Source organism: Psammomys obesus, unplaced genomic scaffold (assembly GCF_907164565.1).
Source record: "Psammomys obesus unplaced genomic scaffold, mPsaObe1.curated_primary_1811, whole genome shotgun sequence".
NCBI lineage: Eukaryota > Metazoa > Chordata > Mammalia > Rodentia > Muridae > Psammomys > Psammomys obesus.
The window spans coordinates 4,097,321-4,124,608 of record NW_026592710.1 but is presented as its reverse complement, the minus strand read 5'-3'; the positions used below and the strand labels follow the sequence as shown (position 1 = coordinate 4,124,608).

General features: G+C 43.2%; 1 protein-coding gene across 14 annotated transcripts in view; it reads right to left on the bottom strand.

The window, feature by feature from the left end:
- The window catches only part of Camta1 (calmodulin binding transcription activator 1), a 791,014-nt gene that overhangs the window by 750,354 nt on the left and 13,372 nt on the right, over positions 1 to 27,288 (bottom strand). For 13 of the 14 annotated variants that reach the window (XR_008721044.1, XR_008721045.1, XR_008721043.1 and 10 more), the window contains exons 2-3: positions 12,240 to 12,309; positions 6,809 to 6,927 (exon numbers count right to left, since the gene is read on the bottom strand). Coding sequence is in view for 11 of the 14 variants with exons in the window: in XM_055615328.1 (XP_055471303.1) it covers positions 6,809 to 6,927; positions 12,240 to 12,309 (189 nt within the window). In the remaining 3 variants the exon portion in view is untranslated. The remainder of the gene's footprint in view (positions 1 to 6,808; positions 6,928 to 12,239; positions 12,310 to 27,288) is intronic. The other variant, XM_055615331.1, reaches the window with a different exon arrangement.

Sequence of the window (27,288 nt, the reverse complement as noted above, 5' to 3'; positions counted from 1 at the left end):
ATACATACATACATACATACATACATACATACATACATACATACATAAACACACACATACATACACACATAGACACACACAGGAAAAAACACTCACACATATAAATCTTTTTTAGCATCTTTCCAGAAATTGTTAAAAATGCAACCACCATGTGATGCCACTTTAAGAAAAACTTTGTACTAGAAGGAGAAACAGAACATTAATAGTTCAGAAACAGTAGCACAGACAAGTAACTTGAACATTTCATTTTAGAAGGTTGTTGGTGCTGGGTCTGTCTCTGGAGGAACACCATCTGAGACCTAACTCTAAGACCCAGGAATGCAGCAGTTATGGTTTTAAGTCAAATAGTTAATTGATGACTTAAAAAAAAAGAAATTCCAAATGTACAACCCAGAGCAGTAACAACTGTAATTATGAAGCAGTCATTTGCCATCAGAAACTTGCATTAGCATAATTATTTCTGGCTCTGGGCTTTAAAAACACTAACTCAGAATACAGAATCCTTGTACTAACTACCACAGACTGGGTTCCAGTGAAGTGCACCCTACAGCTGGGCAAGGTGGGCATGCCTGTTATCCAAAACACTGAAGCAGGAGGACCCTGAGTTAAGCCAGAATGGGTTACAAAGTAGCCTCCACCTAAGTCAAGTAATAAATACATGTGCTGTGCTCCTTGCCTCCTCTGTCCTAGAATAAGAACCAGGCCTGGCTACCAAGTTACACGCAGGCATGTTTTCTAGTTTTCATGTACCTTCTTCATTATCTGGAGACTGCCATTAGTCATCATTAACAGGAAAAAAGAGAGGAAGGATGCCTGGAGCTTGGTGGCCAGCTAGTCTTGTAAGTTGATGACCTCCAAGTTTAGGAAGAGACGCTGTCTCAGAAAGTAATGTGGAGAGAAACTGAGGAAGATACTGGGCATGTGTCTGGCCTACACACACACATATACACATACATGTAATTTGCATATACATCACACGCACTAAAGTAAAACTATTTCCCTAAGAAATGAATAGTATCAAAATAAAATCATCATGCAAGACACCATATATTTAAAAGGAGAAATTAATTTAAAAAGTCAAACAATTCTACACAACAAAGAAATTACAAGTCACTGAATAACTGCTACACTTTGAAAGAGAGTCCAGTTGGAAATGGCCATCACCTGTAACTCCTGATCCGGGATAGAGGCAGGACAGAGGTCAAGATGCAAAGGTCTAGATTAGCCTGAAATACATGAGACCCTATCTCAAAAACATGAGGGGGAGGGGAGAGAACTGAAACAGGAAGGAGAATAATAGTTATATTATAATAAATAATAAAGTAACAGTTCTTCAGGACAGAGCATTAAAGAATCTAAGTGTACACACCTACAGGGTTGCGTTCCCCAGCCATTTACTTCCCAGCTCAAGGACTCTGAGAACACTATTTAGCATCTCTGTATGTCATACTTCCTGTCTAAACTATGAGGGTGATCAAATAGCCTACCTCCTAGGAGTAATTCAAGGATTAAGTAAAAATATTCATGAAGAGGAACCCATAGAATCAATAAACGCTGGCTTTCACGCTGTAGTCCTCGCCATTGCCTCCCGTGTGGGCCTGAACCTCAGGAGCACTATACCTAGCCAAGAAAGCACAATCTAATATAGATTGTGCTAGATACAGCGCTTCATTTCTTCTTAGTTTCAAGTAACATTTAAGAAGAAAAGAAAAGTATACACTGCAGTGGGTTAGGAAAAGCTAAAATAAGCTGGGTAGTGGCACATACATTTAATTCCAACACTCAGGAGGCAGAGGCAGGCAGGTCTCTGAGTTCGAGGCCAACCTGGTCTACAGAGTGAGTTCCAGGAGACCCAGGGCTACACAGAGAAAACCTGCCAGGGGGGAAGGGGAGTTAAATAAAAGCAGCTAAACTAAGCCAAAGTCACCTCATCATCTCCTCAAAGCCTTCCTCTTAGTGATGTCCAGCTTCATCAAACACTGGGATACAGACCTACAACACTAACCCGCTACTCACTCCCTTCCCAACTCAGGACCACAGCGGAGAAGGTGTTTGATGCCCCACACTAATGTTACTCAGCTTGAGGTCTTACGCTGAGACAAGTAACAGGATGCATTTCAGTTGTACTGTACTTGGCTTAGTACGAACAAGTTCTAGGGTCACTCCCCAACACTGTAAAAACAGAATTAAGCTCCTTGGATAAATAACAACTCAAGAAAGCAAGCTCAAAGGGCTGGAGAGACGGGCCAGCCAGCAAAGTGCTTGCCACACACGCATAAAACTGAAGTTAATCTTCCCAGAGACTCATACTCCAACCAAGTACCAGGCATGGAGATAACCTAGAACCCCTGCACAGATGTAGCCCATGGCAGTTCAGTGTCCAAGTGGGTTCCATAGTAATGGGAAGAGGGACTGCCTCTGACATAATCTGATTGGCCTGCTCTTTGATCACCTCCCCCTGAGGGGGGAGCAGCCTTACCAGGCCACAGAAGATGACAATGCAGCCACTCCTGATGGGATCTGATAGACTAAGATCAGAAGGAAGGAGAGGAGGACCTCCCCTATCAGTGGACTTGGGGAGGGGCATTCGTGATGAAGAGGGAAGGAGGGTGGGACTGGGAGGGGAGGAAGGAGGGGCTTTGGGGGGGATACAAAGTGAATAAAGTATAATTAATAAAATAAAATTAAATTTAAAAAAAACCTGAAGTTTATCACTAAAATCCTGCCTGAAAGGCAGCACTGGGGCCAGTAAGATGGCTCTGCAGTTACAGGAGGCTGCCACAAGCCTATCGGTCTGAGCTCAATCCCCAGAACCCACATGGTAGAAGAAAACTAATTCCCAAAGTTGTCCTCTGATTTTCCTATAGTTACTGTGGCATGTGCACATACACAGGCACACACAGTAAGTAAACGATACCTAAAAAGAATAAAATAAAGTGAGGCCCGGCCAGTGGGTGCTTACAATCACTGTTGCCAGGGGCTCACTAACCAGCCAACCCGCCCTGCCTGGCAAACTTCAGGTCAGTAAGGAATCCTGACTCAAAAACCGGGATGATAACTAAAGACTTACACCCCACGGCTGACCTCTGGCCTCCAAACACCTGGGGGGTGTAGTTTGTACATACATGCACTCATTACAAAAACAAAAGAAATAAAGTTTAAGAAATTAAGCTCAAGGGCTGGAGAGATGGCTCAGCAGTTAAAAGCACTGAGTGCTCTTGCAAAGGACCCAAGTTCAATCCCCAGCACTCACATGGCAGCTCACAACTGTTTGTAACTCCTGTTTCAGGGGATCCATCCAACACCTTCACAGAGATATATATGCAGTCAAAATACCAATGTACAAAAAAAAATTTTTTTAAAGAAAAAAAAAAGAAATTGAGCTCAGAAACAATCTCTCTAAACCAAGAGTACTGCCTTGACTAAATTATTCAGCCCTTTTCTACCTATGCAGCCTCGTCTCTGAAAGGAAATGCCATTCATCTTACAATATTTAGATTTAGAAGCTGGGCATGGTGATGGGCGCCTGTAATCCCAGGATTCAAGGACACAGAAGCAGGTGGATCACTGTGAGTTTGAGGCCAGACTGATCTACACTGAGAGTCTAAGACAGCTAAGGCTATATAGAGAGACCCTGTCTCAAAAAGATAAAAAAAAAAAAAAAAAAAAAAATAGAAATAGAAATAATTTAGACTCAAGTCACTAGCAAAGCACAGGTTCTTGGTGAACAGCAACACCTGAGTGCAGACAGGCTTAACTTTCCCAATGGCCAACACCCACAAAATGAAACTGGGTTTTCTCAAACCACAAATGTTTAAAGGCAAGCCCGAGTAAAGGAATTCCTATGAAGTACAAATGAGTCACATAGTGCCCAGGAGTTCAGCTGTGAGAAGGGGGTGGAGGTGGAAGAACATGTGGCTGGGGAGGACAGCCGCCATTCTCGGGCAGCTCTGGAGCCAGTCCTGCTCCGCACAGGCTGTGCACAGTGAGGTGGGTACCGTCACCACACCACCCAGCTGCTCTCAGGCCACACACCTCTTCCAGCGGGCGCCCCTTGTCCCAGGATGTGGGACCTAAAGAAATGCACCTGAGAAGGGAGCAGAGCAGCCTTACTAGTCCACAGAGGAAGACAATAAAGCCAGTCCTGAGGAGACCCGATAGATTAGGGTCAGATGGAAGGGGAGGAGGACCTCCCCTATGCTGGATTGTGGGAGAGGCATAGCAGAAGAAGAGGGAGGGATGGTGGAATTGGGAGGGGATGGGGGAGGGGCTACAGCTGGGATACAAAGTGAATAAACTGTAATTAATAAAATTAAAATTAAAAAAAAAAAAGAAATGCAGCCTTTGCACAAAAAGATTCCCAACAAGCTAACTACTTCACATAGTTCTCACAGAACAGTTATCTAGTCCTTTGGAGGGAAATGGGCTCCTCACAATGACACAGAACCCCAGGGAAAGGCACATTCATCCAACTAGCTTTCCTTCAAGTTTGGGGTCACCATGAAAAAGACAGGAAGAAGAGCTCAGGAAATGCCCAGAAGTGTGGCCATGGCCACACTAACCACTTCCTCCTCCCTGTGGTCCAGGCCATGTTCTTAACACAACAGGCACAGGGCTTGGGGTCCTGTCACCAGAGGCACCCTAGAATTGGTCACTCCTTCCTACGCTTTCTCCCTTCATACTGAGCAACCTCCTAGTTCTTCTAAAGAAATAAGGAGAAATTCTGCAACCCCCAGACTGCAAGCCAATCTTTAAACCAGATTTTCTCAGAGCGTCTGTCAACGCTGAGCTGACCAATCACTGCTAGAATAATGGCTTGAGAGGGCGCCAGCCCTCTGTCCATCAGCTGTGCTGTCTCTACCTCTGTACCCCCAGCAACCCATCCCTCTCTGTGCCCACAGCAGCAGCAACACCTTCCCAAACAGTCTACCTTCTCTCTTCTGGACCTGCAGTTTCATATTTCAGTTTTGTGAAAGAGTCAACAGCAGCAATCCACAGCACTGGAGAAAACGCCCTCTTTAATCACATCCTCCTCCATAAACACTGCTGGGCATTGTGCCTCATGCCTGTGACAGCAACATTTGGAAGGCTAAGGCCTCAAGAGCTCAAGGCCAGCCTGGAAAGCATACCAAGACCTAGTCTTACACAGACACACAGAAAGTCCTTGATTGGTGTTTTATAACACGGCTAATATATTAGAAAGTGGAGCGTGTAAATAATTTAGACTTAGAAGCAAATAAGTATGTGAAAGATGAAAGAACTTGCCTAAAAGTTCCAAGAAAGTTTAAAGTACCAACATAAATTTATATACCAGCTAAGTCTCAGACTTAGCCATAGCCACTTCTACAACCTGTGAGCACACTTATCAGATAATGTCTAACTTCAGCTATCACTAACGCACACTTACAGTGCCTATTTCTATGAAATATAACTGGGGAGCATGACTAATTTATGTGTTTGTAACAATTATAAACCAGAGCTAAAGCATGAAAACGTGGTGTCAAATCTGTCTGAGGGAGCATCAAGAAACACAGAGTTTCTGTGTAATTCCTAAACTAGGAGAGAATTCCTGCAAAGCTTCAAAAGTCTACTGTACTATCCATGACTAAGACAAATTTTTCAGCATATTTACTCTATTCTTCAGGTCTAAAATATGAAACCCTTAATAAGTAAAGCATGCTAGTTAGAACCCAAGGCATCGAAGCTAACGCTGACCCTGGTAAAGCTGCTCTCCCTGCAGAGCAAAGGCCACCCGTGCAAGTGAGAACACACACAGGAGAAGCAGCAAAGCTCAGGGTCCCAGTGAGGATGTAAAACCGCAGCTTGTGCAAGTGAAGAAACTTATCCCCACAGCCCCCACCCTCAGCCCAGAGAGTCAAGATGAAATCTTCGGACACATCACCGTTCCTTTTCATGTCCTGTCAAGTGGGAGACAGGAGCTGCACTCTTAGCTAACTTAGAAGCAAACAGTGAACCACGACACAAATGGATTTACGCTGTACCTGGGTGTAACCAGTAACCCATCATGTGAACTAAAGGAATGTCGTTCACAAACTGATAGACACATGCCCAGCTCTCTTCACCACAGTAACCGAGTGTTACCCTACACTGAAATGGTTAATGCCCAATTTCTATCACCATGAACAGCTATTACCCTACCTTAAATACCCAGACTTCAAACTAAACCTTAGTATATATAACCTCATATACATATATAAAACCTTAGTATAGGTTCCTTAACTAAAATTAACCAAAAAAAGGAAATCCTGCCCAAGACTATCCACTCCATCCACCTACTCTTTACCTGGATGTCAAATATGTGGCCTACCATCTGGCCTGCAGTCCTACAGAAATTCCTATTAGCAAGGCGAAACAGTCAATACTTGAAACAAAATCTCTTCACCAAAGGACGGATAAAGCTGTCTCCAACAGACTGAATTTCCAGAGCACTGCTCTCCATGAAACACTGGGGCTGCGGTCATTTACTTGTGACAACACAAAACTCATGTTGCCCTGAGACGCAGGCAGATAAACCACCAAATACAAGGGGCCAGGGGCAAGGAAACACAGCCAACGCTCATGCTGCTTTAGTGCAGTCATGTGCACACTCCACAGCTCTTAGCGCAAGCCAAGCACACCAGACAGGTCAAGACACAAGTTAGTGTCAACTCAAGATTAAGAATTGTTTTCACTGACATTTTCCTTGTTCCGTGGTTAATTTAAAACTAGTATAAAGTAGTTCTACACAAACCATCCTAAAAAGTACAATGGTAAGATAATATACCCTTAAAAATTGAAATGTATCTACCTCATTAGTGTTCCAGCGGTGCCTCTCTTTGGGTAAACTTGAACATTTCGGCAGACATTCAAGCAGCTTTTTCGGTAAAAAGATTTTTACATGACTACTATTGCTGTTCCCATGATCATCTATGAAGAAGAAAACAATAAATTCAGAGAAAGAAAGAGAAGGCCTCCTTTGAAGTGCACTGACAAGGTCAGCAGCAACAGCTCTGTGTGGGGCTGAGACCAACAGCATCAGAAGGCCTCTATTACTCTTAGTTTCTTATCTACACACTCTGGATGGACGGCAGCAGGCATCTGCCTGTGAGGCTCGGAAATAGACTGAGCTTTACATGTGAGCAGATGAGAAGAACCCCAGCAGCCGCCCAGAGCCAGAATGCTACTTTAAAGGCTCTTTCAGTGTTTCTAAGACACATCAAAATTACAAAATGACTTAACCTCACAAAATCCAGAAACTGTTAACCAAGTTAAAAATTTCATAGTTTTAGGTTTGACGAATTGTAAGCATATGTGACTTTTATCCATAAACTAAATATTGCTTTGTCCACTAGACTACAAATGAGATTTATTCCTTCTTAAGGAAATCACAAACTCTTATAAGGAACTTAAGACTATAGTTGACTAACAGGTAGTTCAGAACCTGGCTTTTCTAAACTCTACCTTAAAAAACAATCTATCACTTCTTAGTAAGTTGATTTCCATGTACATATCTGCAGAACTACATATCTGTAGTTCATCAAATGCAGCTCCTTCTAAGTGAATAAGGGATTCATTACTTTTAGACTGGACATCAAGTCTGACTACCTGATGCTTCCTAGATCATTTCTTTATATAGCATTTCCTTCCATCATTTATTTACGATCATTTACTTTTCCCCTCCTGTAAAGCAATCCCTTTCCCTGCCTCCAAATTCATTGCCAGTTGTGGCAAATTCCAGTCAGAGTTTCAAATTACCCACTCCCAATTTTTTATGCTAATTGAAATCTGCAGTCTATACCTGAGGGGCAGTACACCTGAGTTCCGAGGACTGCATATTACATTATACTAAAGTTGCTCTAGTCATGGGCTCATCAGCTTTCACAATAGCAGTAAGATAATAAAAACACCCAACCCGGAATTGACAGCCCACACCTGTACAGATTCTGCTTCTTTCTGCCTGTGTGACCTTAGGTAAGTTACTTAGTATTTCCAGTGTTCTCACATCATGAATCAGAGAATTAGAAATCATTTAATTCTCCCTCCAGTACAAATTTCTATAAAATTTAGGGTTCATGCCTTACCAGTCAGCATCGTTACAGAGGTCTTCTGGTACTGTTTGATAATATGAAAAGTGAAATACCACAATTTATTTGTCCAGTTATTTCTGTGCTTCTATTTAATACTATCTTTTGAAGGGTAAATAAAACAACAACAAAATGTTTCTACAGTCACAATGTTTCTTCCCAAACACTTCTCATTTGATTACCATGTTTCTTCTTATGGAAAAGGTCAGAAGAAGTAAATACTGAGTACAATAACTAATTGAGAAAATCTACCACATCATCCAGAATGAGAGTCCTAGCCTACTAACTCTTTTTTGGTCCACAAAATATGCATCCAAATGAATTATAACACAACTGTGTGTGTGTCTATAGCAGTGAGAAATTTATGAAACTACTCTTAGAAATCTAAAATTTTAAGATAATACCAAAATAAAATTAAACTTAAAAATATTGCTTAAAACAAAAAGGAAATCAACTAAGAGAAAAATGACAGGATGTTCCTATTAATTGCTCTATAAAACCTTTGAAATTTCATGAGCTCGTGCGTGTGCCCTATACTTCATCAGGGAGGAACATAAAATTTTAAGGCTCAGAAGACAAAGTCCCACGAGGCTTTACCTTCTTGCTCTCCACCCCAGCATGGTTTGATATTCTCTCCCCTTCCCCCCCAAAAAAAATGTGAAGTACACAATTTTAAAGGTAAAGGTGTAATTCTAAAGTGTGTATTCTATTAAATGTATATGGCTTCTTTTCTATGAAAACAGCACTCAGATGGCGCTCAGCCAATGCTGCGCATGCCCTGTATGTGAACGGTCATCTTCCTGAGAAAGTTATTTAAAGCAGAACAGAATATTAAGTCCTAGTTTCTATTTCCATTTGTGGTCACAACTGATGCTAAATTTCTGTCCCTTTAGCCTCTAAGAAACCTGGCTGCCAGCAGTAAAGTGAGTGTGGGATGTGTACTGTATGTGTCTGTGTGTGTGTCAGAAAGGCAAAGACAGATGAGTGTATGAGAGTGAGAGAGAATGCTGAATGTGTGTACAAATGTTGAATTGTGAGAGAATGCTGAATGTGTGAGAGAAATGTTGAATTGTGTGAGAGAATGCTGAATGTGTGAGAGAAATGTTGAATGTTTATGAGTGTGTGAGAGAGAATGTTGATTGTTTATGTGAGAAAGAGATAATGTTAAGTAGCTAGGCACAGAGGTGCACACCTTTAATCCCAGCAGTAGGGAGGCAGAGGCAGATCTTTGTGAGTTGGAGGCCAGCCTGGTTCCAAGACAGCCATGAGTACACAGAGAAACCCTGTTTCAAAAACAAAAACAAAAACTACTACTGAGGTAGAATCTTGGAGGCTGTAGAAATGGCTCACTGGTTAAGAGCACTGGCTGCTCTCCCAGAGGACCTGGGTTCAAATCACAACACCCATATGGCAGCTCACAATTGTACGTAACTCCAGTTCCAAGGGATCAGCATCTTGACACAGATATACATGCAGGCAAAACAACAATGCGCATAAAATTTAAAAATAAATTAAATTTATAAAAAAGAGAATGCTGAGTGTGAACTGAGAGACAGCATTAAGTACATATGAGTGTGTATGAAAGAATGTTGAGTGTGTGTGTGAGAGCGAGAGAGAGAGAGAGAGAGAGACTTTATGTGTGTGTCCCTGTTCTCAATGGCCAAATGCTCCAGGACTCCCTTCTGATACAGCTGAAACAGCGGTGCGAGGACCCAGCAGCAAACGTTTAAGGAGCAAGAGCAAACTGCTGTGAAAGCACTGTCAGTCAGGGTTCGACCAGGGCGCTCCACAGGGCTGCAGGACACACCAGCAGGTCCCCTTGCTCTGCTTTAAACTGCACCATTTCCGAATTTTAGGTTCATACTGAACATCAGCCAGGGGCTCTTAGGAAGCATAATGAGGGGTAAATGCTCCCCTTTTAGCTTATGAAGAAGCAAGTTCAGTATTAGCAGAGTCGAAGCGCAGAAGGGGCACTGCTAAATTCACATCCTTCACATCACTTCATGGCCAGCTTTAGCACAGTGTGGGCTGCTCATCAAGAAGCACAGAGTCCTGGATTCAGACCCCAGAGGAAAAGAATCTAACCAGTATTTCTGGTTAAAGTATGGTAACAAAAATTTTAAAACCACACGCGCACGCGCACACACACACACACACTTTTTTACATTGGAACAGAACTGTTCAATAGTGATACTGCATAAAAAATGTGATTCTAATTAAAAGCTAATGTTTAATGTTTTCAGAATTGCTATAAATTATTAAATAACCAAACATGTGCCAATTGTAAAATCCCAATAAAAGTATCTTAACAATAAAACTACAGTATAAACTGGTTTTAACTGTACCTCCACATTCGACCCAAACAGTTAAACTCTGACACCAAAGTGGGAGTCTCACTAAACGACAGGCAAGCACTGCACTGTCGTTACCCAGCACAAGCACATGATACTTGACTTCACAATATAATCTCCTACCTACTTCACAATGAAAACGTACCTGGTGGGGCTCTTGAAATTGGCAGGTGATGTGCTTGGCTGACAGCTATAATTCTAGAGAATGAACCATCCTTTCTAGTCAACCTTCAAATATTTTCTAAATGGTAATTTTAGATTCATAGTGTAATTTAGCTAAATTTTTCCAAAATGTACAAAAATGTTCACTCAGCTAATTGAATTCTAACCTTCAGTTTTGGTTCTAAAAATTCAGATTCACATTACCAAATCTTTGACTCAAATCCAAATAAATGCATTTGGCCTGATTCTTAGTGTTCCGGTTTCTGCACGCAAAGTCATAAACATATTAACTAGATTGGCCTGGTAATACCTCCATTGTCTTTCCACTTAGAATAAAAATAAACCAGGTTGGGGTCTCTGCACAATGAGAACATCTTTACACAGGTGAGGTGATGGTGACTCTAGACCTAGAAACAACACATGCGCTGTTGCAACAGCAAGTCCAACTGCTAACCCTTGGACAGCATGGGATCAACAGTGTGGAGAACAAAAATTAAAGGGACGCTCCACACTTGTGTTTGGCTCTAATTAGTATGTGCTTAACTTTAATTAGTGGGCTCAGAACTGGCTCAGGGAAACAAGCACACACTGGCGCGTTCCCACACAGCCCTCACAGCAACACACTGCCATGACTAACTGAGGCCTTCCAACTCCTGCCACACAAACAAACAGAAACTAAGCACTGGCTGTGTGCAGAGCTGCTCAGGACAGGTGCTATGAAGAAAATGAAACCCAGCTGTAATTCCCCAAAAGGAGTCTTAATGCTTAAAAAATACTGATAATTTAAAGTAGCAAAATACTATCGGTCTTGTTATTTAACAACCTCTCTTTCCCTCTTCATGGAGCTGGGTAACGCTCTCCCCCTTTCTAGTTCTAGGTGGCCCAGTGTTAACTGTTTTCTCAGTTGTGTGACTGCATCCCTGGCCCAGGTTTAAGGTGGCTCAGAAGCCAGGTTCCATAAGTTCCTATTCATTCTACAGTTACACTTAATATAAAATATGGGGTAGAAACAGAAAGCAAAGGCATGGGAGCTGGCACTGAATGACACCTAGGCTTTCAGCATCCTCACTCAACTACAACTTCTAGCAACAGGTGCTCATGTTTCTATTACTGAACAGGAGGCAGACCTTCCTGGAGGTCCACTGTAACACACCGGGCACCCAGACAGGACTTTATAGAGACTCTGTTTCATGCTCATGAGAAACTGACATTTAATCACCCCAACTCTGCAGATAAGGAAATTGAGGGTTCAGACCAATTTGGCCAAGATGCACTGTTACACGTAGCTCAACTAAGATTCAAAAAATAATCTTTGGCTCCCACAAAAAAAAACCCTCGTCCTACTCTGCATCGTCCAGTACTGGACTCCACAGTTACAGAAGTGCTGTATTAATACCAACATTTGCAGGGTCTGTGACCTTTCTGTATGGCTGAATCTAGTGCTTTAAATCCTCACAGAAAGCTCATGAGGTGAGCGCTGTTTGCCTAAAGGACTAAGTAACTCATCTGAGATCACACAGCAGCAAAAGGCAGAAGCCCATGGCCTCCCCATTCCAGGGCTGTCTTCACCACACTGGGGAAGGAATTGCACTGGCTGCCAGGCCCACCCATTCCTGTAAGTGAAAAGCTTTTCAAATCCTACCTTCTATAGGCGGCACGGTGTTGAGAACACAGTAGGTGCTAGTTCCGCAGAACACACTTTGGGAAACGCTCTAAGGAAACAGAAAATAAAATGTAAAACTAATCTTTGAAAGAGACATACTCTGGCTCTTCTGTGATATTCCTGCCAAAGATGCAAAACCTGAATCTAAGCATGAGGTAACATCAGATAAATCCACATGTGGGCATTCCACAAAATGACTAGCCTAGGCTCTTTCATATCCAAGTTTTGCAAGTAGGACAGACGGAGAGCCACTGACAGCCATCTGGGACCAAGGTGAATGAAGAGGATACTGAAATGTGCCCCAGGGTTCTGACTGGATGGTTTATAACAATGGTGAAAAGTGAAATGGGATTTGGGGTTTGGATGTTAGAAATGTCTCAATGCTAATTTCCATGTTGTGGCTACTATAGTTGGAGAAAGCAGCATTCTTGCTTATGAGACGTGCACATTACAGTATCTGAGAGTGGTGGAGACACTGGCATGTGATCTGTAAATGGCTCAGAGGTAACAGTGCTTTGCACTGTAGGCTGAAGAGCACTTCCAAATTTAAGACACATGAGAACGTGCATTACCTGTGTGATTTTTTTTAAATAGAGTACACACGTGCGATGCACAGAATTAACATCTAAGAAGCAATGTCTGCAACACCCTTATCTGCAGTTAGTATCAACATTACTAACCATATCCCAGCAAGTACCAAACACCTAACTCAAACAGAAGACTCAACTGAGTGCCAAACAGCATTATGTAGAGGAAAGAGAGGAGGAAGTCAGAAGACATGGGCTCTGCAGTCATTCAAAGAAAGCTCAAGTTTCCTACCTATCCAGGGAAAACTTTAAAAAGAGAAAAATATTTAGATTTCTCCAGCCAATTATTTTCAGTCCTAAGAATAACTTCTTGTTTGGCTGCAATACTAATTGAGATTTTAGATTACTTATCATATATTATAAACATGTAATTTTTACACTTGGAAAAAACAAAGACAGCGTCAAGTTCAACAGTCACCCACAGCATTTTATCTCTGAAGTACAAAGACTTCAGTTCTATCACTTTCTAGCAGTCCTTGGAAAGTAACTGAGCTGCTGTACCATGTCACCGAGGAAAGGCAAGGTGTCACTCTCTGCTACAATGGCACTCCTCTTGGCTATCTCCTCAAAGTACGAGAATTCAACTAACACACCACCTCCACAAAGACCACTGCTACTGTGTTAACAAGGACAGTCTAACAACTTTAACATTTTCTAAGCGCAAAGACTAAACTTGACTTTGATAAATGTCCCCTTTTTGTCTATCTTCCAACTGTGATGATCCAGGGTCTCAGATGTAAATACCCAAAATGCGACCCCTGCACCTATCAGCCCGACTCTTTCTCTTCAGGGTCTGGAAACTTCTTGTAGGACTTTTACAGTCCTTTTCCATTTGATTTAACCAACAGTGGCAACCTATAACGGTATCTGCAATGACAACTTCGGCAAACATCTAGACCCAAGGACCATCCCTACAAATTAAAGAATATCGCTCGATGTTAGAAATACCCACCACATAAATGGGGTCTCAAGACATCACGAGAGGTAGGAAAGGTGAAGTAAACAAAACCCCATCTTACTCTCACATCTGCAGCCTCCAAGCAAGCCTGCTAGCCACACAAAGACAACTGTTTACATTCAAAACTTAACATGTTCTGCCTATTACCAAAACTAATTGACATTAAGGGTAGCTGGTACTCAGGACATCTTAACAATCTCAAATCAAAGATTTTTAAATCACCAGCGTCGATAAGACACATTAGCATAAGTGGCCTGACAAACAATGAATTTTCACACCTAGCTTCCAAGAGTAAGTTTGTGGTAAAACATTCCCAATGGCAACACTGAACTCAGACACTGAGAGTACATGACAGACCCATGGACAGAACTCAACCACACTCCCTCCACCCACTGGCTTCCTAACGTTCCCAGCTGAATTAACCAGAAAAGAACTTGCAGAAACAAAATCTTATAAATCTGAACCTCAAAACCTCCAGGTTGGTTCTTAAAGCAAATACGGCCATGGCACAGGACAACGGCAACAACATAAGCCAGCCAGCCACCTTGACTAGACTTCTGTACTGGGCCTGGCTCAAGGGACTTTCACAGGACACATGAGCACTGTCTCCTGAGCCTCTCTCTGACAGTGCAGTGGCTTGGCCAAAGTAAGAAGTGCTAGTCCCAAGACCTGCACAGCCAGAGCCATCCATCCTTCTTGGTTCCCCAGCTCACTGCTGACAATTCAGGACAGATCACCCCAAAAGGGCAGCACCTCAGCCTGGAAAAGCAGAGGTATGAATCCAAATCCTCCCACTACAGTGTGTGTTCTGAGCTCCACCAGGCTGAAGGGCCTTCAGGAAGCCTCTGGACCCAGGATTAGGCAGCTCCGGAAAGGTCTGTCAGAAACAGCCTATTCCTCCCACAGCACACATCTCTTTCTCCTGTAACTTCTTCATTCGGTCTACAAATAAGAAAGGAGCACATGCCAGACAGCACAGGGAGCTGAGACTCAACAATGAACACAGGCATCCCGCCTCCTCAGGGGCGCTGGAGAGGGATAAGGGAAACTGACCCTCAGTGCAGTGCTTCACTCACCATGGTGAATGCACACTACTGTGTGGGCTCAAAAGGACGGCTGTACACATTTCCTGAATGTGTACCTATGGGAGTGTTTAAAAAGTGCTTGCCGGCAATCATGGAGAAACCTGAATTCCATTTAACCAAACCAACATCACCAGTGTCAACTCGGGAAATCTTAAAATTCTGATCCCCAGGATGCAATTCTGAGCAATGAGGGCAGAATATCTAGGAAGGAGACCCATCTCTAACCATCTTTTATGCAGGTTCACAAATGACCCCACAGTGAGAAATAAACTCCTGTGTGACTCTTGGCAACCACTCTTTCTCTGCTTCCTCAAGTCAAATGAAAGGAGGACCATGAATGTGACTTCTCCAACTTTCCCTTCACATGGGTAATCTGATGGCCTTGCTCAAACTTGAGTTCTGATCCATGAGTCTCTTTGGAGCCAGAAATCCTTTTTGAACAAGCCTTAGAGACAACAATGCCTCAATTCAAGGCTATAGCTTGACCATCAGGAACCAGAGATCAAGGCTTAGAACTTAGATCCTATGGTCCTGGCACTCTTCAATTAACTAATTCTATGGATCAAAAATGTTTTTAGAACTATACCAGAATATCCAAACAAGATTAAAAGAAACTACAGGAATTGTAAGGCACTTAAACACAGTGCCTAGTACCTGCCAAAAATATCCAAAAGGGGCACTGCAGAGTCGTTCAAAATGTCTGCAGAAGCTAAACAGGCTAGGTGAAGAGACAATACTGAAAGAAAAAAAAAATGTAATGAGAACATCAGACATGGCTGTGTTAGGGCTGACCGCTATGTAAACACAGAACCACCAATGCAGTAAGAAAGAACTGGGCAGGAACTGTCTCCCTTACTGAGTCTTTTCATAGAGCCTAGGTCAGGATGTTATATACAGGCACTTTTGCCCTATGGGCACATAGTCTTTGGATGAATTAATGAAATAAAATGCTGTATAGTAAGTGACTAAAAGCCTGGAAAGAGAGGAGTGACCAGAGGAGAGCTCTTTAAAGCCTTTGCAGTAAACACTGAAGATGTTAAAGCTAGCTAAGGATCCACAAAGCTTATTAAGTCAAAAAGGAGACCAGCCATACTAAATGTGGTAAACCACTGTCCCAATTCCAAGTGATACAGCAAACATTTTTGTCATCTGCTCCATCAAGATTTGGGCTGATTCTTGAAAATCTACAGTCAGGGCATATAAGTAATGACATTAAAAGAGAGTGTACCCGTTAGCACCTCACTAGTCTCCCAGGGCATTCTAGGCACAGTATCTCGAGTAAAGCAAAGAAATTCATAAGCCATATAAGCTCAAACACCATCCATTTCTACACTAGCACATGCAAAAGTCTGCAACAGGTGCCCCAATGTGCAGAAAGCTCACCCCAAGCAGCAGCTCTGGCATGAATGCCCTTCTATCCCATGGCAGGACTTCCTGGGTCTCTGTGTTCCTCTTCACTGAGACAGATGGGACAATACACACTCATGCCAGGCACTCTAGGAGCCAAGTCAAGAGAGGCTCCCTCTTGCTCTCACTCCACTGGTGAGAACTGGCAAAAAAAAAAAAAAAAAAAAAAAAAAAAAACATTCCTAACTGCGGCATAGAAAGGCCCAGGAAAGGAAACAGGCTCAGCAGAATGTCATCTGTAAACTGCCTTTAACTGCAGAAGACTCGCTTCCTTTAGAAATGTCTTCAACTAACCTAAAACACCACCTTTAATCCCTAGGTCACTCTGCAGCTAAAGCCAAGCTAATAGTTTTTCTCCTCGGATAAACATATTCTAACATACTCAAAATCTGACTGTACATCAAGGGCACCCTTGAAGGTACCTGTTCATTCCATTATCTGCAGTGCTTCATTCACAGTCAGCCACATAAAAGAAGTTCATGTATTTGTGGCATTTATAAATGAACACTGTTTTTCCACAAGTTCATGGAAAACATGAACTTTACCTTCCTTCTGCCTCCACAGCCCAGTCACATCCTACCCTGTAATTCCCAGGCATTGCTCTGAGGTGCTGTGCCTTGGCACTCCTACCCCATACAAGAGCAGATCAGTAGCCATGAACTTTCAGTCCAGCAATGTTATGGATATGTTTTAGAACAAGTCATGTTTCTTTATTCATTCATTAAACTGGACAAAATGAATTGTCATGAACGCTAAGAGCCAATATTCATTTTCTCTGGCTACAGTACAAGCCTGTTAAATAAGAAAAGTGCAAGGTCTGTCAAAAGACACACTTTGGAGACATTCCATGGAACAGGGGTATGATATCTGAGACTGAAGAACGAACCCATGCCTGATCCTATGAAAGGTCAAAGGGGCAGAGGGGTCTGTATGTGGGATAGCACAAACACATACTGAGCTTATCTATCTTACCACCTTTCACAAGGTCTGAAACACCCTAAGGACTACAGTTCTACCATAACCCTTACAGCATTCTGGAAAACAGAGACGAAACCAAGGCAAACATTTGTACCTAAGGGGAGCAAGCGGCTCTTCCCTTCTCCCAGCAGGCAAAATAAACCAATGAGACACCAGCTACTAAGGGAGCTGTTAGGGGAGGGAGCTGGAGAACAGTAGATGGACTCTCCAACGGAGCTGAATTCAAAGGTAAGCAAGTGTCTAGGACAGACCACAGCAAAGAAGCAAGCCTAAGCAGCTTCTCAGAACTAGTTTTAGAATGCATCCAGCCTGATGTTCATACAGCCAGAGAAATCAGGTTGATTCACCCACAACCAGTGATGTGTGTAAGGTATAAAGTGATCTCAGAAATTTTGGAGGGATCTTTACAGATATGAATCATACCATTGTTATTTTTGTAAGCTTAATTTGCCCAGGAAACAAGAATAGTCAACAGGCTGAAAACAAACAGCACTTAATAAATGTCTCATTTGTACAAATATCCATACTCCAATAGAACATGTTCTGGAAAAAAAACATGTAAGAGCTAAAACGACCCTCCCTGTGTTAGTGATTCTTACAAACTTCTCAGAGACAGAGATGAAGCATCAGCAGAATCATCTAGGCCCTCCATCTGCACTGACTGGTTTTGTGTCTATGTGACACAAGCTGGAGTCATCTGAGGAAGGAGATCCAGCCGTAAGGTATTTTCCCAATTAGTGATCAATGATGAAGGGCCCAGGCCATCACAGGTGCTGCCATCTCTGAACTGGTGTTCCTGGGTTCTATAAGAAAACAGGCTGGCAAGCCAGGAGAAGCAAGCCAGTAAGCAGCACCCTCCCTGTCCTCTGCCTCAGCTTGTGCCTCCAGGTCCCTGCCCTGACTGAGTTTCTGTCCTAACTTCCTTTGGTGATGAACAGCGATGTAGAACTGTAAGGGAAATAAACCCTTTCCTGCCCAACTTGCCTTTTGGTTATGATGTTTCGTTGCAGCAACAGAAACTCTGAGACAAGTTGGTCTCAGCATAGTGAGTATTGCTGTGACAGACCTAACCATGTTTTGAGGACTGTGGAAGGACTCTGGAACTTTGGGCTAGAAACAGCTACTGAGTGTGAGGATGGGAGCGCTCAGTGAGATGTTCTATGGAGGCTGGAAGGTAAGAATTTTGACAGAGTGCAGGCAATGGAGGCTGGCTGTGAAGCTTCAGAGGAAAGCTTAAAGGATCTTCCAGAATGGTGATATTCTGAATCAACATTCTGTCATTTGGATCAGCTTAGGCTGAAGGAAGAGACAGTGTGATTAACAAGAAACCAGCACCATCAAAGTGAAACCTTTGCATTATTGGGACAATTGATGATGGTCACCTAGAGGGAAGAAATCAGCGGTGACTGAGAAGAGCCAGCATCACTGAGGTGACATCTTCTGAAAGTGTTTCCTGAGAGTACAGAGAAGCTGTGTTCTGGAATTGGATGAGGTTGTATTCCTGCTGGCAACTGAACTTGGTAGCGTAAGAGTCACCCAGGTGGTGCTGGTTTTGAAGGCTCAGGAATGAAGGGGTCCCAGGAGAGGCTATTGGTGAAGGTGCAGCCCAGCTGCAGCAGAGGACCCCAGTGTTATGGAGATGCCAGTGCCAAGGGATGAACACCAAGAACAGCAGCAGCGATGGAGTGGAGCCCACTGGAGCCTAGAAGACAGGCTGTGTGTGCTGCAGAGGGCAGAGCTGGAGAAGTGACCCAAGCCCTTCGAAGGAGTCCACAAGATTGTGAGTCAATCCCAGACACTGAATAGTTGGAGTCTGATTTTGTTTTGATTTGATTGTGACTGTGCCCTGATTTTCCCTCTTGAAGTAAGAAGGTATTTGATTTAGTTTTTTATTTTACTAGGGCCCACAATTGAGAGACTGAATTTTAAAAGACTTTGGATTTCTAAAAGAAATTGGATGTTTTAAAGGATCTGAAATTTTAATGTGTTTTAATTTGTAAAGACTGTGGGACTTTTCAAGTTATTTATGTTTTTAATGTGAGATCTTGGGGATGAGTAAGAAAAGAAGGGCTATGGCTTAACAGTGCTGTGTTTGTGTGTCAAGTTGACAAGGAGTCGGTTGCTCTGGCTGGTTTTGTGTCTATCTGACCCAAGCTAGAGTCATCAGGGAGGAAGGAGCCTCAGTTGAGGAAAGGCCTCCATGAGATCCAGCCTAAGGCATTTTCCCAATTAGTGATCAACGATGAGAGGCCTAGGCCATCCTGGGTGCTGCCATCCCTAGACTGGTGGTCCTGGATTATATACACATATAGATACACATACACACACAAAGCAGGCTGGCAAGTATTGGAAGTAATCCAATAAGCAGCACCTTCCCTGTACTCTGGCTCAGCTCCTGCCTCCAGGTCCCTGCCTTTGCAGAGTTCCTGTCCTGACTTCCTTTGGTGATGACCATCGATGTGGAAGTGTAAGTTCAAATAAACCTTTCCTCCCCAACTTGTTTTCTGGTCACAGTTTTACTGCAGCAAGACGACCCCTAAGTAAGACACCATGTAACACCTCATCATGTCACAGTGTCATCTCACACTACAAATCTTAATTTATTCTTACAGGTAGTAGAAGACATTATGGCCTTTCTAGAAAAAGGATGAGAGCAAATCTGAGCACTTGACCAGGATCACTGGTCAGGGAGAAGTCTCCTAGCCTCCACAGGAACTTGGGAATGCTGCCCCACTAGGGAAGTTCCCATAGTTGGAGCAGGAAAAGTGAACAGGCTAATTAATGCAAAGCATGCCTCAGTGCTGACCTGTGTAAAGATCTTCGGAACTTCTCAGGCATTTTCTGGCTCATGATCATATCCATAACTTATAACCACCCATAACCTATTATTACAGCCCCAACAAAGCTAAGGGAGGGAACGACAGGGTTTCCACAAAAGCAATGAGGCACAGAACAAGACAATGGCAGACATGCCTGCTCCAAGCAGTGGAGGTGTGGAAGAACACCTCAACATGAAGAACACAGGAGAGCGAAGAAGGAAGCCAAGGCACACTGGAAAGCCAAGACAGGCTTTTACAGGGTCAGTGCACATCGCCCCACCTACTTAACTGAAAACAGCGGCTCTCAACCCACATCCCGAGCATGGGTACCATTGAACGACTCCTAACACACTTAAGTATCAGACTGCCAAGCCCAGGGAAGATCAGAGGCAGCAAATCACAAGAAACAGTGCTAAAACCGCACACACCAGCAGGAGCATGAGTGCCGGGACGGCAGGGACAGGTTTTGTTTGTTTTTTAAAGCAATAAAAACTGAACACAGGGCTCGGAAAGGTACAGCAGCTTGGGCTCATCTACCATAAAAATAAAAGCAAATGCACTACTCACAAAGCCCCAAAATAGCACAGTATTAAACACAGTCCAGTTCCATAACCTACGTCCATTACAATGAAACCCAAGTGAGCAAAGAAGATGCCATAAATTCCATGCATTCAACATTTATCAAAGAGCAGTACTGTCCCTTCATTTAACATATAAAATACATCTAAATGGACTGACTCATTTCAGTCTCAACAGCACCCTGATACAGGAGGAGGAGAAACCTGCACTGGCCAGGAACCTCAGGGAACAAGTCTACTTTCAACACGGGCAACTCTCATCAGGGCCAGTTACAAGACAGTAATGTTAATGACAGGAAAAGTGACCTATGTATGCTGGTGATATAGGATACAGAAAAGCATCACCACATGGCCACATCTTAACCTTCACCTGTAACAGCTCTCCCATAATGCTCATCACTGCAAGCTCCATCCTACCATATTGCAGCCTCCACTTGAAGTCCTGCCCTAATATCTCCTAGTCACCCTCCCTACTATAGGAAGCAAACTTCATGACGGACCCCCACAACCCTGATGTTCACACCTTCGTACACTCTCAAGCCTTGAGTGTGGGTACACACTTGCTGTAGACCAGTAAAGGTTTCATTTCCTAGGTGAAACAGATGGGACTTCTATCATCTTGTTACCCAGATCTTAACTTACTGATAAAAGAAAATGCCAAGTAGGAGAGGCTCATTAACAGAAATTGAGGATAGCCTCCCACTACGTGAATCCTCAGATGACCCTGGGAGCTTGGAAGCCAATTCTTGGTCCAGCTGAAGCTTCACTTGAGAGCCCAGCCCGGACTAACACTGAAATGGTATTTTCATGAGCCCTCAGCAGAGGTTAGCCAGGCCCCTCAAGTTTTACAGCTTCAAGACAGCCCAACAAGCACAGCTGCCCCATTTTTGTTTCTTTCCTTAAACTAGCACTATCAGTTTCTTCAATAATCCGCATATAGCAGCAAAATTTATTTTTTTAATGTGTATAAGTGTTCTGCCCTCAAGTGTGTCTATGTACCACTTATGTGCCTGGTTTATGCAGAAGCTGGAGAGGGTGTTGGATCCCTGGAACTGACATTTCAGAAGGCTATGACCTGCTATCTGGGTGCTGAGAATCAAACCTGGGTCCTCTGCAAGAGCAGCCAATGCTCTTAACTACTGAAGCATCTCTCCAGCCCACCACTAGAATTCTTGAAAGAATCAACAACCTATCTGTATTTCTCTATTCGCTCTGCTCTGACAGCTGCATGACAACCTTGACCCACTCCCAAGCCTCATACGGTAGTATCCTGTTCAGCTGCCTCTCTGGCCATATCCTCTTCCTTTTTCTATCCTCAAGTACCTTCTTTTCCCCAACAGCAAACTCAAGCACTACAGAGTTCTCCTAATTCTTTTGCAACTATTCACTCTACCCAACCAAAGGCACTGCTACTGCCTTGAACGAAAGGACACAGCACTGAGCCCAGTCCAGCAAGGCCCCAAGAACCTTCCAGATGAGCTAACCATTTTCCATTTTGCCCTGTGCCAAAAAGACTGTCAGCCAAGCACTTCAACCTGAGGGTCCTCCTGCTATCTGACAGTGCCATGAATGACTCTTAAACATTGCCCCCACGTTTCCAATGTGACTCTGCGTGCACATACTTTTGCATCATCTTTCTCTTATATTCACTTCTCACTTGGGCCTCACCAAGCTGCCAGTAGATATGGCTCACAATCTAAGAGGCACTTTCTATCAAGGCCTACACTCTACTACAAAAATACATTTGCTCACTCAGAGGGCTATGTGTGTACACTCAAGTCTTCTAGCTCTTTCTTCAACCAAACACTACTAAGAGTTCTTGTCAAGCATGATTTTCTCTAGATACTGATCACATCCTGTTTACTCATTGGCTCATTTCTCAACCAAATGATGCCCAGATACTCATGCCCGACCTCTAGAAACGTGTAGCATCATTGAGGAAAAAGAAGAGTGAGCAAGCAACCCCAAGACTGTGAACAGAGAGCAGAGTGCTGTGGCATGCTGATATCTGACCCAATCTGGACAGAGAGGCCAAGGAGGCTTGTAGAAGTCTCATCCAAACTAAAACACAGAGATAGACAACAAGTAGAGCTATCAAGCACATGTGAGCTGTAGGCCTGGAGGAAGTACACCTGCTAGGTCAAGAACAGATTTGTGCCTTGCCTACAACCATGAGGAAGTACAGATCCCACACACAGTCAAACTCTGAAGACTTCAACATGGTGTGTATGTGGCCGGACTGTATGCAATTGGAGCCAAAGAGCCCTTACTAGCACCTTAGAGGAGAACTAACTATCCAATCAATTCTACTACTCTTACAATGCGCCCACCTGGTCACCTGGAGCTCTGTCTGTAACTCTTTCCTTGGTGAGCCTCCATCCTCTCAGTTAACCTTTATCCAATATTACATCTGCCTTGAGAGCACTGAACACCACCTGTAGTTCACATGACATCCCCGACTAATGTCAGTCCCCTCCCTTGCTCCCACCCCCCCCCCATTTGCTCCATGAAGACAGGAAGAGACTGAGTCTGCCCTTTTCTGAGCTTTACACAGACACTGTTATTATCTGCTGAGTAAATGGCCTGACTCAAAAACACAGTAACAGATGCTCCACGATAAATACCAGAATATCTTCTGCCTCCAACAACTACATATATGTCAATGCCACAGGTTCCACCTCCAATAATTACATGTATATATATTCACACATATACCACACACACATGAAAAACAATGTGCTGATTCTTTATTAACCAAAATGTGTATTAACCAGCATGCCAATTTTTTTGCTACAGAGACAAACTATCAGCAAACTTTCACATCAAAGGAAGCATGTACACACACAAGCATGTACAGGCTGTAACATAGCTGCTTGCTGTCTCATACCCTGCAGGGTCTAGCTGCAGTCTACCCGTGAACTTCAGTGTTCTATCAAGTCAGCTCACTGCCTTGATAAGTGCAGGCAGCTATATGCTTGTAAGGTGCACAACTTCTTGAGCTAAGGAGGAGTTACTAAGCATATAGGCAGATACATTAGGAGGACTTTAACTCCTAAGATAGATACAGATTTAACATACTCTCAATTGCATTTTTTGTAGAAACTGGCAAGTTGATTCCAATATTCAAATAAACACAAGGAATGAATTATAACCAAAGAAATCCTTAAAAAAAAAAAAAAAGGAGCCCAGCTGGAGGGCCTCACAGGCCTGCAAACTCAGCCCTCAGGGTGCTGAGGCAGTAGCACCACAACAAGTGTGAGGTCACTGAAAACAGAACAAACACCACTATATTACAGAGCTCCAGGAAGAGGTGATGCCCATGGTGACGGCAGAATCTAAGTGTGCAGAGAGACCCAGTGAGTGCTGACGCTCAAAAAGACCTTCACATCGACAGTAACACCACTTTCAACAAGTAAGACACTTCAGTGAGGAAAGAACAGGGTTTTTCAACACCTGCACACCACATACGAACAGAAGTCTACCTCACACCACAAAGAAAATGTACACAAAAATGCATCACAGATCTGAACACAAGAGCTCAAGCTATAAACTTAGAAGAAAGGATGGGCATGGGGTTTTCTGACTTTGGATGAGGCCATGGCTTAAATGTGACACAAACTGACAGGTACCAACTCATTAAATTGCAACACTTTATGCTTCAAAAGACAACCAAAAGACAGCCCATAAAATAAAAGAAAAGGTCTGATTACAAACTGATTGTAGAAAGAACTCTCACAATTCAGCAGGAAAAAAACTGACTGTACAAAAACAGAAATGAATCAGGCAGACACACACAACAATAAGCCTATGAACAAACACCATCAGTCATCAGAGAAATGAAAATTAAAACTACAATTGACTGCCAACTTTCCATCTATAAGAACAGCAGAAATAACAAAGATGGACAGAAGCAAGTATTAATTAGCAAGGGCAGGAACTGGAACCCTCAGCCCTGCTGGTGGGAGCACTATGCAGAGCAGCCACCTCGCAGAAGAATCAGAGTAAACTGAGTAAACTGTAAGACAACATTTCTACCTTCCGCATGTTACTCAAGCGAACAAAAATCATGATGATATAAAACTTCTTTGAAATTCACATCAGCGTTTTACTAACAGGAAAGACAGCCTCACTGACTGGTGAATGGATATTCATGATGTGGCAGATACTTACAGGGATTTGGCACCCAGAAAAGAAGTACAGTGACATGAATTTCCGAGTACCATCCCAACAGAAACTCAACAGCCACACAACACAATACTGAGTCTGCATCAAGACAGGAGGCAGGTTAGTAACTGCCCAAGTACAGGAAAGAATTCCACAATGCCTCCTAAAACATACAATTTTTTGTGTGTGTATTAATTGTACAAAATACTCAATTTCATCCAGGCACAGCGGCTCACACCTGTAATCCCAGCACTCAGAGGCAGAGGCAGGCAGATCTCTAAGAGTTTGACGCGAGCCAGGTCTAAAAAGTGAGTCAAGGCCAGCCAAGGCTATACAGAGAAACCCTGTCGGGGGGGGGGGGGGGGGAGGAAAGAACTCAAGTTCATTATGATAATCCCACATATGTATGTAGTGTTATTTGATTTCAGCAGATTTTCTTTCTGGAGAGATGAGAATGTTGTAGATTTACACAATGGAGACAGCTGCATAACTGTTAACATACCAAAGAACAAAATAGTCATAGGGTCTAGGTGATGATTTATGAATTCTATTTTAATAAGATTATCTTTTAAAAAACAATCAAGCCGGGGTAGCAACATTTATAATCCCAGCACTTGAGAAGCAGAGGCAGGAGGATCAGGAGTTCATGGCCAGCCTCAGCTACATACAGAGTTTAGGTCAGCCTCAGTTCCATGAGACTGTATCTAAACACACACAAAGAATCAATTCCTTTTAACTTGTGAAACTCCTCACACTTCCATCTTTTGTTAAGCAGAGCACAATACTGAGCAGTGTTTCCTGCATCAGATCTACTCAAGGTCGTCACTGTGAAACATCAATTGCTAAACCCCTGTAGGTACAGAAAGTTCACGGGCTCTCCACCTTTTACAGTCTTCCAAACTGTCCGTTTCTAGTCTTCAGCTTGCTTTCTGTAATTCTGAGAGCTCATGAAGACAAGAGCTTAGGGACAGAGAGAAGTGAAGGAAAGGTGCAACAAGGCGCACACAGGTGCCACAGGCGTGAACACATCTGGGTTCTTTCTCCCAAACCCATTCTCAGGGCACTGTCTTTAGAATTTATTTTTATTATTTTAAATTACATGTCTATATGTGTGTGTGCATGTAGGTACATACACATGAGGGCAGTAGCCTGCATCAATTCCCGAGAGCTGGTGTTACAGGCAGTTGTGAGCCACCTAACACGGGGCTCTGCAAGAGCAATACCAGAAAGCACTCTTACCTGCTGGCCTCTCTCTAGCACACGTCTTCCATGTTCACCTAAAGACATACAACTGCAACTGCTAAGCTGATGGTCCACAACTAGAGTAAAGGAAATGAAGCCTGCCCAAAGATCTGAACCATGAGACCTCAGCTGACAGTGACACCCACTGCCAAAAAACGCTTGACACACCTGAGAATGCCCATAGGGCAAAGAGCCTACACAAATCACTGTATCCTGGCTGTCCCACTTTACACAGCCAAATCACAAGCTCTGGATAGTAACAAGACCCACAAGAGATTTATTTCTCATACAGCAAGGATGACTGGCCAAAACGACTTCATCAGTTCTCTTTTTACCATGTGGGTTCAGAGGCTCAAACTCAGGTAGTCAGGCCACGGTTATCTTCCTTCCATACAGCTTGATGGAGCCAGTTTAAGGTGCCATGACCCCTGCTACAATGTCACAGTCCCTTTTCACAATCTCTTCTGTACTTAACCCTTCCATACAATCAGCAGGCCACTTATCCTGGACCAAAACCCTAGTATATGGACATAAAACAGAGTTTAGTCCAATTCTGTCTTGAATATTTCTGTACCTACTGAGCCATCAAAGGTGAAGTCAGATAATTGTGGGCACTAAACTAGAGCCAAAACATAAGGCATGACTGGTGGCTATAGCAGACAAACCTGCCTGTTACCTTAGCTAAGAAACAAAGAAAACCCACTTGCTAGAAAAAATAAAAGACAACAGAAGAGACAGGAACCTTGACATGGAAAATGAAATCCCAGTTCAGCCCAAAGTGTCTCTAGAGAAAACTTCCGGCAAAGACACACCAGGGACAGTCACTCTCTGTCCCAGAAGCAGTACTACAACTGCTCCCACTTAGCCTGCCTAAGTGGCTGGTCTATTGCAACCCAAACTGCACTAACTGTTTTTGAGACAAGACTTCACTGTGTATGGCTAGTATAGACCTGGCTGGTTAGCCTAGAATGCCTTACAGGCTTTAAGAATGAGACATCGGGGCTGGAGAAATGGCTCAGAGGTTAAGAGCCCTGGCTGTTCTTCCAAAGGGCCTGAGTTCAATTCCCAGCAACCACATGGTGGCTCACAACCATCTATAATGAGATCTTGTGTCCTCTTCTGGTGTACAGGCACACATGCATACAAAATAATGTAAAAATAATATAGATAGATAGATAGATAGATAGATAGATAGATAGATAGATAGATA